Genomic DNA, 15142 nt, shown 5'->3' with positions numbered 1-15142 from the left:
CCAAGTCTTCAAAATGGAGGAATTCGTCCCCCAAGACCAAAGATTCAGTGTGTCTGGGGAATCCAACCAGCCCTTTCCACCCCTGTCAGTTGATAACCTTGACAGCCCAGAGGAGAGCTATGCGCGAGACGGGAGTCTAGTCTCTCTCGGCTACGACGAGATCGAGGTAGAGGATGACGCTGATTTCCAATCCCATTACTCCCTTGAGCACCAATCCTCTTCAGATTCAGATGATGAAGACTTGCCAGATGGGATTGGGAAACACCACCCTTTTCGACAGTCCTCGAGCTCGCTCTACGGCCCAAATGCCTTTGCGCCGCCCTTCTACAATCGCCCGCCGACTCCCCTACCCCCATCACCTTCACTGACTTCGCTTCTCCGTCCACCATTTTCAACCACAACCTCGCGTCCAACCACCCCTGACAGCTCGGATGTTGAGACTCCCAACGATACCGAGGCCGCCGTGGCCAAGTCCGCTCGCCGTGCAACCACCGTTCCGCGCGCCAGCCCGAAGGTGCCCACCTATGAATACTATGGGTTTGTGTTATACCTGGCATCTTCGCTAGCCTTTCGTAAGTATGAGACCCGCAGAGGTTCCTTGGACGACCCCCCTCGTACATGTGAAGACTGCGCATACTAACAAATATCTCAAAATCCAGTCATCTATGTTCTTTGGTCCTATCTTCCATCCCCGTTCCTTCACCAGCTTGGGATTTATTACTACCCCAACCGCTGGTGGTCGCTGGCAATCCCATCCTGGCTGGTGATGTTGCTCATTTACATCTACGTCGCGCTCGCCACATACAACACTGGGTATCTCACTCTGCCCATGAACAGCATCGAGAATGTTGTCGACGAAGTCGCCAATGTAGCGGTCATTGACGGCAAAGCACGGCCACGACCCGGTGGGGCAGCTAAGATGAAGCCCGGCGCGACCTCGTATCAAATCATGGGGCCCCAGAACCGCAAAGTCAATTGGCAGGGAATTTGGAGCGAGAGCACCGACGCGGTCATGGATGTGCCGGTGGGGGGCGTGTGTGAAGTTTTGTATGGCCAGGAAAGGGAGGACAACCTCGCAGATTAATCCATAGTCATCTTCAAGAGTGTGTCGAATCACGTGATATGATCACCGCCTTCGCTCGGGAATCCATCTCAATCCCCATCACTGCAGTGCTGACGACGGACGAGCATCATCATGTCGGCAAAGCGATCTTCTACACCTCCCACGCAGCGTGAGAATGGTGGCTCAGGGCAGCTCCCCCGAGGCCCACTCACGCCAGAGCAGCAACGAAGAATGGTATATACCTGTCTTGAATACTTGTGAATCTTCGATAACGTACTGACATGCCCGTTGCCAGGAAGTAAGCCGCATGAAAGCCAAGGCACTTCGAGAGCAGCGTGAAGCAGAACTAGCCCAGAGCTCGACCACCTCCCCATCGGCCACACCCCGCCCCACGCAAACCGCCCAGGGAACCAAACGCACCTTTGCCTCGATGACAGCTTCCAACCCCCCGGTGAGCGTGCGCGATGCCCGCACGCATGCGGGTTCCTCAGATCGCCCGCTTGATTCGATAAAGCCCGCCCGGAATTTCACGCGCTACGTTGATTATGACTTCAGCAAGATGACCGACACAAAAGGCGGGTTCCTGACCCAGGAAGATGATCCATTTAATAAGGCGCTCCATGTGTCGGATGGCAAGGAGGAACAGAAACCAGCACATATGACTCAAAAAGAGTGGGAGCGCCACCAGTTGCTCCAGTCTCTCCGGCGAAACCGCGAGGGGCCCTTTGAGCCTGGGCTGAGTGTGTTGGATGATAAAAGCCAACAAAAGATATGTCGTGAATGTGGGAGTCTTGAAATTGATTGGAAGTGGGAGGAGATGCTCCAGTGCTGCGTCTGCCATTCATGTAAAGAAAAATACCCGGAGAAGTACAGCCTCTTGACCAAAACCGAGGCTAAAGAGGACTATCTTCTGACCGATCGTGAGTGTTTTGTTGCCGGTTTTTCTACAAATGTACGAGATGTTTCTTGCTAACCAAGCTCATAGCTGAACTTCGAGATGAAGAACTTCTCCCGCGCCTTGAACGCCCCAATCCACACAAGTCCACATGGAATAACATGATGCTATATCTTCGCTACCAAGTCGAGGAATACGCATTTTCCACTAAAAAATGGGGATCCACAGAGGCCCTAGATGCTGAGTTTGAGCGACGAGAGAGTGACAAGAAGCGGCGGCGGGAGACCAAGTTCAAAAACAAACTACAAGACTTGAAGAAACGTACGCGTGTCGAAGCCTACCGGCGCAACCGACAAGGAGCTTCCGGTGGAGAGTTTGGCGATGACCTGAGCAATGGTCGAAAGCATGTCCATCAATGGGGGCGCGCCATTGAGAATCCTGAGACAGGGATTGGGGTCAAAACATGCGTGGATTGTGGAATGGAGATCGAGGAACTAGAGTTCTAGACGGTTTGAATACATTTAAAGGTTATGGCCTGCCTGTTTATGTGCCATGATTAATGAGACTGGATGAATCTAACCATTTTTAATTTGGCGACGAACAGTGGCATGCAGTTCCGGCGATTCCCGGTCTATTTATGTTCACCATACCCATAGAAGACCCTAGGTATGAACTGCGCTCTGGTCTCAATGCCAACCCATGGGAGGAGAGGAGAGCCAAGACGCAGAGAGACACAATCAAAGAGCAAATCTTGGGCAAGGGCTCAATCCATGCATGGTGGTCCGAGTGCATAAACTACGCAAGGAGGGCTCATACGGACCTAGTATAGCTGGGGGTTTAGTGGTGCAAATGTGACTGTCCTTAGGATAGCCCTAGCGATGTGAACAAATTCCCATGATGAGTCCACAATCCCTAGCACTTTAATACTATAGTGTATCGTTGCATTCTTCATTCGATTAAAATGAATTATCTGAAATCCCTATGATAGTCAAGGACCATGGGCTTGACTATGTGGGAATGATATCTACGATGGAGCGAGACAAATACATAGATCCTCGAGCTAATCGCTATCGAGAAATTGGCGAGATCACTGGACATGAACTATGTTCCAATAAAAAACCAAACTATCCTGGGCTTATTTCTAGAGAAATTTTCTTCCCAGCATGAAGAGAATTTTAAATTATATGGTCCATGGGGGATATTGGATATACGAAATACTTATATGGCCGGATGATTCTTGAGGACCTACAATTTCCCCGCGTCGACATCGCAGTCACACACCTCAAGGCTGCTCTCGACAAGTCGAAATCCACCTCCAACCCAGATCTCCAACATCAGTAATATTTTCTTCCTTTTTTCCCCTTCGACTTTGGGACTGCAGCTTCTACAGCTTCGACCCCGATCCAGAAGGCGGTCAGGACGCCCCCGAAAAGCCAACCGACTCGCCATAACAACAGAGCCCATGCAAGTTCTCCCTCGACCTCAAGAGATCATTGTCGAATCTTTCTCCTCTTCTTGAAATAGTCCTGCGTGTGTTTCATTCAGCTGACGCGCCGTGAAACGTGGTACCTGGCCGTCGTCGCTCCCGGTTTGGGGGTTGAATTCGCTTACTGCCAGAGTGCGGGTACGACTTGACCGGGTCAGGAGAAACGGACACTTGCACCCACCTCGACCTCGACGGTCATCCCCTTCACGTGGTCAGCTGGATTGCTTCTCTCCTGGATTTCTCACGATTGCTGGAAGCGTGTGACTGCCGAGATTGCTCATGGCCTGGCAATCCCCGTCTGCCATGGCTGGAGTCGGAGGAATGCCCGGAGCGATGGGTGATGGGTCTTCCAATGGCGGACATCCACAGGGGACGGAATATACACTGCAGGGTGAGCGTGCCTGCCTTCTCTAGTTTTAAATTTATGATTGACTGATCCCTCGGTCTCAGGCGTGATGCGTTTCCTGCAGACCGAATGGCACCGACATGAGCGCGACCGCAACGCATGGGAGATTGAGCGCGCAGAAATGAAGTCTCGCATTGGGCGGTTGGAGGGTGATTTGCGCACCAGCAAACGTCTACACGAATCGCTTGGAAAACATGTTCGGTTGTTGGAAACAGCATTGAAGAAGGAGAGGGAGAAGTCGAAGAAGCTTTCCAATAATGAGAAAGTCGAGGAACCCCAAGATCCCAAGGAAATGGCGCGTGAAAGCATAAGCTACTTGAAAGGTATGTATTCATCTTCTCCGATGGGAACGCGATTGTTCGGTATTGATTGAGTGATGACTAGTGCAACATCCCAAATTGCCCTCGGAGCTCGACGCGAACCAGGACCCCGAAAACCCTAGCCAGGATGATTTCCGACAGGATGACGAGCGAGACAAGTCGCGGGTTTATTTATCCAAGTGTGCACAGGAGGTCGCCTACCATGTCATTCCGACGTCCCACCCTCCGCCAGACCTGAGCGACCCCGATCTTTCAAGCCAGCTGTATGGAAATCAGCAGCTGTCGCAGCAGAATTTGGAAGAGGCCTATATCCAGCAGCAGCGGCAAAAGGCAAATCAGATGATGGCGCGCGAAGTACCGCTTCCAAACCACCAGCCGGTGGTTAGTCACTACGCTGAGAACGCGAGCATGTCGCGGAATTTCAACCAGTACGGCCAATCGTCTGCTCCTCGCGACGCCTTAGACCGACGACTACCAGAGCCGCAACAGACCCCTGCTGCGGCTATTGAAAATCGCAAGCAGGCCTATGAGCATGGCTTGACTGATGATCGTGCCACAAAGCAGGGGTATGAGTCCCAGGCGCCCCCAGTCCCCCCTAAAGACGACGCGCAGCCGCAGCAAAAGGCCGACAAGAGGGCAGAGGATGTGGACGGATGGAACTTTGATGAGCCTGTGGAACAAGACTCAAGCCTCGAGCCAATCCCGCCCCATCGCCCTGATACGGATGCATTCCCCAACGCGAACTTTGTGCGTTCCAAGTCTCCGTCTCGAGGCGGGTCTCTTTCCCATCGAAGGAAGAGCTCTGGCTCCAGGCGCAAGAGTGACGGCGCGATTGATAGCCGGGATGTTGGCGCTGGTTTCGGGCAGCACCAAGACTCCAATTTCAAGGTTCGGTTTGCACTCCGTGGGCACTTGGATGTGATTCGGTCTGTGATCTTTACTGGTGGCGGCAGTCCGTCGGAGCCCGAGATTTGCACATGCAGCGACGATGGAACCATCAAACGATGGATTATCCCTGCGACCTACGGCACTTTTGGAGCCCATGGCCCCAGCTCGAGCAACGACCTGGATATAACGAGCTATTTCACCCACCGCGGGCATGTCGGGGCCGTGACCTCGCTGGCGGCCTGCTCGCCATCACAGAATATCTCCAACGGGGGTCGTGTGCTGGGTGACGGATGGGTATTCTCCGGTGGCCAAGATGCCAGCGTGCGGGTTTGGGAGCGCGGTCGTGTTGACCCCAAGGCTACCTTGGACGGACACACCGATGCGGTATGGGGACTTTGCGTTCTTCCCGGGACGGCGGGCTCTGTCTTTGGTGACTCGTGTAGCCACTACGGTCCAGCGGATCGCATTTTGTTGGCATCGGGCGCAGCAGATGGTCGCATCTTGATATGGGCTGTCAGCGCTCCTCCCCAAATCTTCTCGCCCCAAGCGGGATCGCGCCGCCAGGGTGGAAGCCGACGCGCAAATTCCATATCCTCCGGATCCAACTTCCCATCCTCTCCACAGCCCAGCATCGCCACCTCTACTCCCTTCCACCACACCCTTGTTCACCATATCGTTCGCAGCGACTCCCCCTCTCCTACATGCATTAGCCCCCTATCCCTGGCTGGGGTCAACTTTGTTGTTTCCTATACAGACGCCTCCATTCTCGTCTACGACACGAGGACGGGCGAAGAAATCGTGGGCATGGCCAGTCTTGAAACGTACGATGGTACTCCATCTACTGGCGTCAACTCTGTGGTTGCCACGACCGTCGGCTTTGACGGGACCGCCAATTTGGACCCCAACCGGACCATGGCCGAAGAGGAAGTGGTCCACGGCGCCACCGGATCGAGTAACGTAGAGGGTGTGATTATCAGTGGCTACGAGGACCGCTACATCCGCTTCTTTGATGCCAACAGTGGTACGTGGAACCACCCCATTTTCTTCGACTGACATGATCCACTAACATATTGGTTGTAGGCCAATGCACGTACACCATGCTGGCTCATCCTGCCGCCATCGCCTCGCTCTCATTGTCTCCAGATGGGCATGAGCTTGTCTCAGCGGGCCACGATGCAAGCCTGCGGTTCTGGAATCTTGAGAAGCGCAGCTGCACCCAGGAACTGACCAGTCACCGCTTGATGCGTGGCGAAGGTGTCTGTGCTGTCGTCTGGAGCCGTGACGGGCGCTGGGTCGTCAGCGGCGGCGGAGACGGAGTGGTCAAGGTCTTTTCAAGATAACCGAGCGTGGGACGACCAACATGTATGATTCTTTCCTGTGCGATACCATCGTGTGTGTATTACTCCCGCTCTTCTTCCTCGCTGTTTGTTATATGATCCCATGAACCGGATGAGCGATTGGCCGGTCCAGTTTTTCGAGCATTTGCAATGGTGTCCTATCAAGCTGCCTGGCATATGGTACTCTTCTACGTCGCTTGTGTTCCATTTTCTTCTTCTCCTTCTCCATGTACTTTTGACTCTTGACGCTGATAATATGCCGTTTTGCAACGATTCCCTGGTGTACCCTTTTGTTTTCTCCCGGTCTTGTTCCTTCGGTTGATTTCGATGCCTGCTTTGTTACCCATTGACCCATCGGACGCCCTTTTCCTGACTGCGTGACGGTGTTGCATCCTGGTGTTTCCTCTCTTCGTTCATGGGGATGGATGAAGTCTGTTTCTTGTCGGACTTGTGGACTGACTGTTCATCCACCTCTTGTGTGTGTATACCATGCGAATCCATATTCAAACCCCCCTGTGTGCAAGAGCCTTGCCGGTGTAACTACAGCCGAGTCGCCGACTCAGTTTCAAACCATAGACACTCAGAATAAAAGGTACCTTGGAAATTTATTAGATGTATTGAGAAAATAATCTTTCAACGACCTGACTTCCAGGCATCCTTGAATAACACCCTCAATCGCCTTGCCTCTTCATCGTCCTTTAGCCGCTGCTCCAGATATCCCTGCAAATCATCCCAGAAAGTCTCCGTCCGCAAAACCTCCTCACCACTGGGTCCGACCGCCGCCTTGGGCGGAGACACATCGCGCGACTCTGCGGCTTCCTCCTGAGTTTCGTTCTCGATGGCCTTGGCGCCCCCGATTATCATCATCCCGAACTCGACCTCCTTCCCGCCAGTCAGCATCTCTGGCTCATCAGCCAGAATTTCAGCCACTGTCTTTCCAGTTCCGGTCACCGGTTTCCGGCGGTACAGGATCTTGATCTTGTCCAGTGGGACGGAGGAACCCTGTGCATCGGTGACGCGGTTCCGCACTGCGTCCCGGAGGTCCTGAACTGAGGTGGTGGACAGAGGGGCGTTGGAAAGGGAGAATTCGAGGGTGGGATTACGCGCAGACTTGACACGGACGGTGATTGATTTCGATGCCCCTGGTGCTTGCGTGGACTTGACTTTCTTGGGCATCTCCGGGTGCGGGGCGTGGAGGCGGGGGAGTGTGTACTGTTGATGGAAACATTAGCGATCAAAACTAGCTCAGAGAATTTATTCAGGAGAATTTTCTGATCCTCGGAGGAATATTGGGGGAGACTCACCGGGACTCGCAGTCCAATCCGCTCCGGATCAAAGACATGGTCAGCACGTAGCTTGACGGGCCGTGAATCCAGCGAAGACAGGTAGGACTTGGTGAAGGCTAATTCAGTCATGACGGGTGAAGATGGAGGAATTGAAGAAGAGATTAAATGAAAGAGAGAAGCAAAGCAAGGTATGCTCGTTCCAGCAAAGGACTGTCCGAGGCCATCCAGCATCTACGCCAGGTAAATGGTGCCTTATTTATGAGGCACTGTATATATTGACCGCCTTCTACTCTGACTTACTGCCCCCCGTTACCGCTTCAACGGGGAAAAAAAGTTCAGAAAAAAAAAGCGGCTTCGCCAGAGGAGACTTCTAAATCATCAAGCACCATATTTTCACCATGGGTCAAGGTCGTCGCATGAAGAAGCAGGGGCCCCCGGCCCCGCTGGATGAGTCGAAACTCTCCATGCTGAAGAAGCGCAAGGCCGGCGAGGCCGATTCGGCCCCTAAGGCTACGGCATCGGCCAAGAAACGGCGAAGATCTGATGCTGAGGAGACTGGGCCGAAGAAAGTCCTTCCGAAAAAGTCCAAGGTTAACGGAACTAGCGGAAGCACAATGCAGAAGAAGGCAGTTTCGGGTAAAAAGCAGCCGGTGCCGATGGACTCGGATTCAGACGGCGCGGAGGATAGTGAAGAGGACGATGATGAGTTTGGCGATCTCGACGGTGTTAGTGAAAGGTCAATGGACAGCGAGAATCAGGTGGAAGGCTTGTCTGATCTTGAGGATGAAGATGACGAGCCGGAAGAGGATGGCTCGATCCTCGACTCCGACGACGAGGATCATCCCCGGGAAGCTATGTTTTCCGACGACGAAGATATGTCGGATGCCGAGGAAAAGTTGACTGCAGCCAACATGGAGGGCCTCTCACGAAAATTGGATGCTGCCAAGCAGACCGAGTTAGAAGACGCCGAGCAGGAGTTGCAGGAGTCAGCCATGCAGACCAACATTGCCGGGGACCGTTCGGATCTCTTCGCAGACGAAAGCCAACAGGGACTTGCGCCTGATCTTCAATTGCTACGCCAGCGCATTACAGACAACATTCGTGTCCTGGGAGACCTGAAAAGTTTGGGTCAGCCCGACAAGTCTCGTGCCGACTATCTCGATTTGCTGCTCAGTGACATTTGCACTTACTACGGTTACACTCGATTCCTGGCCGAAAAGCTATTCAACCTCTTTACTCCCATGGAGGCCTTCGCTTTCTTCGAAGCCAACGAGACACCGCGTCCTGTCGTCATTCGTACCAACACGCTTCGAACAAATCGCCGATCACTGGCCCAGGCCTTGATCAACCGTGGCGTCGTGCTCGAACCCGTGGGCAAATGGTCTAAGGTGGGATTGCAGGTTTTCGAATCCGCTGTGCCCCTGGGTGCCACACCCGAGTACCTGACCGGCCACTACATCCTTCAAGCGGCTTCCTCTTTCCTCCCCGTCATGGCTCTTGCACCGCAACCCAACGAGCGCGTTCTCGATATGGCTGCTGCGCCTGGTGGTAAGACGACATATATGTCAGCCTTAATGCGAAACACGGGCTGCGTGATCGCCAACGATGCCAGCAAACCCCGTGCCAAGGGTTTGATCGGTAACATCCACCGTCTGGGCTGCAAGAACACCATCGTGACCAACCTGGATGCGCGTACTGCATTCCCAAAGGCCATGGGTGGTTTTGACCGCGTGCTGCTGGATGCTCCCTGCACGGGTACTGGTGTCATCGCCAAGGACCCGGGCGTGAAAACTTCGAAGAACGAGCGCGACTTCCTTGCTATCCCACACATGCAGCGACAGCTACTTCTAGCCGCTATCGACTCGGTCGACCACTCTTCCAAAACCGGCGGGTACGTTGTCTACTCAACTTGTAGTGTGACTGTGGAGGAAAACGAGGCCGTGGTGCAGTACGTGCTCCGCAAGCGACCCAATGTCAAGCTAGTGGACACTGGGTTGGGCGATTTCGGCAGCCCCGGGTTCACGAGCTATATGGGCAAGAAATTCGATGCTAAGATGGCCCTCACTCGACGCTACTTCCCTCACCGTGAGAACGTTGACGGTTTCTACGTGTGCAAGCTCAAGAAGACCGGGCTGACCCCGGCCAAATCATCGGATGACGCAGCTATTGCTACAGATCACTCAGCCCGTCGCGGTTCGCAAACAGCATCTACAGATGACGAGGTCATTGACAAGACCCCCATTGCGGATGAGGACGGAGTCGCAATGGACTTTGAGGGCGGTGCCTTTGGTCCGTTTGAGGAGGATGAAGACGCTGATCGGATTGCTCGTGCTAAGCGTAACCGCCTGCGTCGTAAGGGTCTCAACCCTAAGGCTGTCCTGAACAAACCCAAGAAGAATAAGGGCGAGTCGTTCAAGTCAAGCGAGTCGAAGGAGTCCAGCCAGCAGCAGGACGCGAAGGCCGAGACCTCCAAGAAGTCTTCTGCCCATGGCCAGGATGATAAAAAGAAGGCCACGAAGGGAGACAAGGAGAGAAAGTCCAAGAAGGCGAGCAAATGATCTATGATACCTGATTGCCTCATTGTATGTATGGTTTCCTGCGGCACACCGAAAAGCATCTGTGTTTGGGCGGGGAGTGGCGCATTGAATATACCTTTTTTCTATTTCACTTTTTTTCTGGTTTCTTTAGCTAAGGTGCGGCCTCGAGTTGAAGTTATAGGGCAGCCGGAAAACCTGGTAGACACAAAGTCATCTTCATAGCTGCTACTGTCCACATACATGCTCTATTTATCCAAAGGCATGGCCAACCGAAAGTCCACTTCAGAAACACAGTGGTAGGCCTCGGCTTCATCACGATCGAAAAACTAAATCAATGTCATGTATATAGTTTTCCGAGGTCACTCCGTCATTGTCCCTGGCTAGAAACATGAAAATCAAAACAATCTAAGGGGCGTGGATGTCCTCTCCAAGGGGGTATGAGAGGAATATATCGCCACGCATCTATCAAAGCTGCAATATAAGCTGAAACCCAACAGTCAGAAATAAAATCAATCAAAAAACCCCAATACAACCTCGAAGCCACCGTGGATTCGGACACAGTAGATCTATGTCGGATAGATTTTGATGACGTTCTTGATAGTCTTGCGGCAGATCGGGCAAAGGTCAACCTGTTTGGCACAAGTCACACAGGCACAGACATGGCCGCAGTCACAGAACACAGCATCTTGCTCTTCCGAGTAGCAGATCTGACACAGATCCGCCTCCTCGTCAGCCACCTCCCAGTAGCTGATGCCCTTGCCGTGCCGCTTGCCATCTTTGTAGCCACCAACATATTTGTTGCCTGTCTTTTTCTCAATGTAGGTGCCCTGTCCATGGCGCACGTCCTCGACCCAGTCGCCGTCATACGTGTCGCCTGTCGGGTACTCCATCCTGCCTTGGCCCTGGCGTCTGCCAAAGATAAAGTCACCCTCGTAAACAGTGCCTGTGCCGGAGATGTGCTTGCCACGTCCGTGGTAGTAGCCCTTCAACAACTCGCCGCTATAATAGTCGCTCGTCAAGGTAGCTTCAACCGTCTTGATGCCTGAAAAGCCTTGGATTGGGTGGCCGCGAGATTTAGCCCACAAGTACTGAATCAAGCGATCAGGGCTGGAGAACAACCCGGAAGTGCCCAGTTGAGAACGTCTACACATTTGGTTAGCATCCAGAACAGTCATGATAACAGTTTTTCAATACACTCACTTATCTTTGCTCAGCTTGTCCCCTACAATAATGCATGCACCATGTGGAACAACCACTTCGCAAAAGTTCTCAGCTGGAGAAACCGCCGTAACAGTGGTTCCATCCACTCGTTTCCACAGGAGGAAGTCTCGCCGGATATGCCACTGCAGATGCTTCCGAATCGACGCGTTGACGTTTGCCTCAAGCTTGGAGAAGAATGAGCCAACCGTGCGCAAAACCTGTTGGTCCGCATCAAAGATCTGAATGAAGTAGTACGTGTGTCCCACGGGCAAGGTGATATCGGAATTGGCGCGCCCCTCTGCCGTGGGTTCTGACCGAACGGATTCAGTTCGGACAGAAGCGGGCGTTTCCACCACCGCCTCGGTTGTGCTATGCTCAGTTGAGTCTTCCGTAGCAGCATTTGTGGCCTGACGATCATGTGCAGCGACAGCTGCCAGGACAGCATCATGCTCAGCTCTTTCGGCAGCAATGGCGTCACCTTCCGGAGAGCCAGAAGGCAGTGAAACTGCTGCATCACTGGAGCTTGGTTCAACTAGCCTGCTGGGACGATTCCCCGATGAGCTGGCCACAGCATCTCCTACCGCTACGGACGGTAAGGGCTCCGGGGTGTTAGAGCTCTCACGCTCAACAACAGACTCATCAGGCTTGTCATCAGTTGCAATCTCTACAGGCGGATCCGGAATGGCGAATAATTGGGCGTCCTCTAGAATTTCAAAGAATCAGTCAAAGTCCCTGGTTGTCACAAGGAATGGAAAAGGTTCTGCGATCACTCACCCTCCGAAATCGTCTCCATCCAAAAGCGAAGGCTGCCCAATGAGTATTCAAGCGGGGCTTTTAAATCGACGACCCGATCAAATGCCGATGAGGGCCCAAATGAAGCCTTGCTATGACCGATCTGCCATAGACGAACACGCTCAGCCCCGATCTCACCAGTCCTTGTTGAGTGCCACAGGGCAATCTTCTTGCGCAGCTCGACGACGCGGGAAGAACGGGGCAGCGTCAAATACATGACATTATTGGTTGCTTTTGCTTGAGACATGAGATCGTACATGTCAAACAGACTGCCCAGCTGATCGTAATGAGGCAGTGAATAGACTTCAATCTCGACATTCTCATTCACTTGTTTCTGGTTGTCCGTTGTGGCTGATGCATATAAACCAGTTTCGTAGTACTGTTTCAAAGACTCCGAAACTGGCCATGGACCCTGCGGCCCGGGCAACAGCGCCGAAACCATATCACTGCGGACGTACATGGCAACAACAGGGATATCGTGGCCCTTTTTGTGATCAATAGGCTGGGAGGAATCCAGGCCAAGATGCGGACCCATTGCCGTTTTCTGTGTTAAGGCCTCCACGCGATTGTCGCTACCATCGTCAAAGGCGAGCCATGTGGTACCCGGGCCTGCGGGCCGGAGGATACTGAAGAACTTGCTGGAAGTGCGGCGGCCGCGATGAACCACATAACCATAGAGTATGTATTTGCCTCCCCGGCCATCAACAACCCATGGAGTGAGGTCCAGCTCTTCATCCAAATCAACTTTGTTGTACAACAATTGCCAGCGCATCGCCTTGTCTAATGCATGTCGACCAAGCTCTATATGAAGCATCGGCGGGAGTGACCACCGACCGGATTTGGCTTTCAAGTACTCTTTCATGCCCTCTCCCGTGGATTTCGCTTGATCAGCCGAGACATGGATGCGAGAATTGAAGTCCGTTGGCAGCATGTTTATGGCAGTAGTCTGATTTTCTGTTGCAAGAGAATGGAGAGATGGGCTATCGAACAAGGCAGCAAACTCTTTGCCGGCATCGGTGCCAGCGAGTTCCAGTTCCAACGTCCGGCGCAAACGCTCCCAGAACTCGGTCACGTCGCTTGAAAACTCGTTCAGGTTGCGCAAGGCAGACGTGATGCCGTCTGTGTCGACATATTGCAAGGATTCTGTGCGGCAGCGCAGCTGCCACAGGAGTTTCTGCAGAGCGTCGCATACAGGCTTAGGCTTCACATTGCAGTTGGTGAGATGTTCTAGGACATCGACGCTTTGGATGATCTTGCAGAAGGGAGCAACATGTAACCACGAAGCCAACCCGGCAACCTCTGCGCTGTGATTGACCACGGAGTCCCCCAAGGGTCGATAGCCGGTCAGGGCCAGACTATCCCAGGTTGGCTCCGAGTCGCTTGGGTGCCACCACAAGGATTTCGTGGGATCCTCGACCACACGAATGTATGCGTCGAATGCCAGTGTATCGTTATTCAGCAAAGCCCGGTGTTGGCCTCGACGACGTAGGTGAATTTGGTCCCATGGGCCATGGAAATAGGTCCACCCCCAGTCGGAGTTGTGAGGATTGAATTGGTGAGAAGACGACTGCATCCACCCCGTCCGTGGCTCTTCTGGATTATACACGATGACACCAATTTGGGCCGACACCCGCCACGTGTCGGATGGGGTTTCCCCATCCCTCTGTCCGGTGGCTGGGTACCGTGATTTAAATTCTTCAAACCAGACTGCCGAATCGGTGGTAGCCGGGGATTGTACGTCTACCTCGGGAGTTCCATTAAGAACGGCATCGGCAGAGCCTCGACGGACCTTGAATTCCGACTCGGGGAGCCTTTCATCGGGGCTGGGCAACGTTCGAGAGCACTCGAGATAGATACTCAGCGAGCCAACATTGTTCCCCCGGGGGTAGAACTTGATTCGCCACCAGTAACCACCAATATACGCGGGAGGTGAACGCATGATCGTATCGCGATTGGGGTTTGTGGGGGTTCCTCGAACGCCCTTGATCTGCCAGGTCAAGCGAGCCTTTTCCGTCGGTATATACTCGGGGTCGTCCAGGTCACGGAAGAAGTTGCTCTCCCAATAGGCATCTGTGAGATGGTCAACGAGTCTTGTCATTAATCCCAAGGGAGTAGGTTGTCCGCACGGTCACAGGCACTGTAATCCCCATCGGTACCCTCAATTTCCTTTATCTCCTCCTCATCTGGAGTGGATGGATCCTCCTCGAATTCGGCCCAGTAGGCATGTTCCAGCGGTTCTGTCGACGAAGAGACATTGGAGACTGGAGACTGCTCGAGGGTTGTCTCCGAACTCGGAGACGTTGGATTCTCGGAGGAGTTCTCTGGGGTCTGAACTGGCCGCACATTGTTCCCTTCTAGCTCCAGACCAGATAACTGGTTGGGTTCCGAATGGGGCGAGGGATCAGAGTCCATGGCAACAGCAGATGCCTATAGAGGGTATATATATATATATATCAAGAAGAAAAGGAGAGCCGAATTGGCACACCGCGTTGAATCAGAGCCACAATTGACAGTCTAATGACGGTGCGAAGAGATAAGGCTTATCGATAACGAAGGATTGCGGAGATGGGGCGATATCTATAGAGAGAGAGAGAGAGAGAGAGAGAGAGAGGTGTCAAGGTGAGAAAGGGAATTGAAAGAAACAGGAGAAGAGAACAGAATGATAGGAATTGGGAGAGAAGAAAGAAGAAAAAAAGAAAAAAGAAAAAAGATGAATAAGAAAAAGATCCGGGGATTCGGAGGCAAAAACTGGGGGCCTTTCCACTCGCTCTTTTTCTTTTCTTCTCTCCACCCCCCTATGTATAAACCACAGGACTTCCACTCTATTGAATTCTCCTATGTCCTCTACAGGCACACAGAAGTACACGGAACAGGATGTATCCCTTACCATGGTGATTGTCTGTGAGAATTTCTCCTGATCGTCCAAGTGGGT

At 52.9% G+C, this 15142-nt stretch overlaps 6 protein-coding genes across 6 annotated transcripts; 4 read left to right on the top strand and 2 right to left on the bottom strand.

The window, feature by feature from the left end:
• Positions 1 to 13: 13 nt before the first annotated feature.
• On the top strand, positions 14 to 1084 carry NUU61_001654 (uncharacterized protein; the record flags this gene model as incomplete). The annotated part of the gene is made up of 2 exons (XM_056652236.1): positions 14 to 572; positions 660 to 1084. The coding sequence occupies 2 exons, from the start codon at positions 14 to 16 to the stop codon at positions 1082 to 1084; spliced, it is 984 nt and encodes a 327-aa protein (XP_056513303.1).
• A 111-nt stretch (positions 1085 to 1195) lies between these two features.
• On the top strand, positions 1196 to 2464 carry rad14 (DNA repair protein RAD14; the record flags this gene model as incomplete). The annotated part of the gene is made up of 3 exons (XM_056652235.1): positions 1196 to 1297; positions 1359 to 1983; positions 2049 to 2464. 3 exons carry the CDS (start codon positions 1196 to 1198, stop codon positions 2462 to 2464), a joined length of 1143 nt encoding a protein of 380 aa, XP_056513302.1.
• A 1259-nt stretch (positions 2465 to 3723) lies between these two features.
• On the top strand, positions 3724 to 6398 carry NUU61_001652 (cell differentiation and development protein Fsr1; the record flags this gene model as incomplete). The annotated part of the gene is made up of 4 exons (XM_056652234.1): positions 3724 to 3835; positions 3895 to 4173; positions 4235 to 6079; positions 6139 to 6398. 4 exons carry the CDS (start codon positions 3724 to 3726, stop codon positions 6396 to 6398), a joined length of 2496 nt encoding a protein of 831 aa, XP_056513301.1.
• A 630-nt stretch (positions 6399 to 7028) lies between these two features.
• Positions 7029 to 7810, bottom strand: NUU61_001651 (uncharacterized protein; the record flags this gene model as incomplete). Its single annotated transcript, XM_056652233.1, has 2 exons — positions 7029 to 7607; positions 7700 to 7810. 2 exons carry the CDS (start codon positions 7808 to 7810, stop codon positions 7029 to 7031), a joined length of 690 nt encoding a protein of 229 aa, XP_056513300.1.
• A 269-nt stretch (positions 7811 to 8079) lies between these two features.
• NUU61_001650 (rRNA (cytosine-C5-)-methyltransferase NOP2) lies at positions 8080 to 10239 on the top strand (the record flags this gene model as incomplete). The annotated part of the gene is made up of 1 exon (XM_056652232.1): positions 8080 to 10239. One exon carries the CDS (start codon positions 8080 to 8082, stop codon positions 10237 to 10239), a length of 2160 nt encoding a protein of 719 aa, XP_056513299.1.
• A 545-nt stretch (positions 10240 to 10784) lies between these two features.
• On the bottom strand, positions 10785 to 14622 carry NUU61_001649 (putative MATH and UCH domain protein; the record flags this gene model as incomplete). The annotated part of the gene is made up of 4 exons (XM_056652231.1): positions 10785 to 11361; positions 11419 to 12121; positions 12193 to 14280; positions 14337 to 14622. 4 exons carry the CDS (start codon positions 14620 to 14622, stop codon positions 10785 to 10787), a joined length of 3654 nt encoding a protein of 1217 aa, XP_056513298.1.
• Between the last annotated feature and the right edge of the window lie 520 nt (positions 14623 to 15142).

This window comes from Penicillium alfredii (genome assembly GCF_028826965.1).
Source record: "Penicillium alfredii strain IBT 34128 chromosome Unknown utg000004l_segment0_segment0, whole genome shotgun sequence".
Lineage (NCBI taxonomy): Eukaryota > Fungi > Ascomycota > Eurotiomycetes > Eurotiales > Aspergillaceae > Penicillium > Penicillium alfredii.
This window is presented reverse-complemented; position numbering and strand designations above follow the sequence as displayed.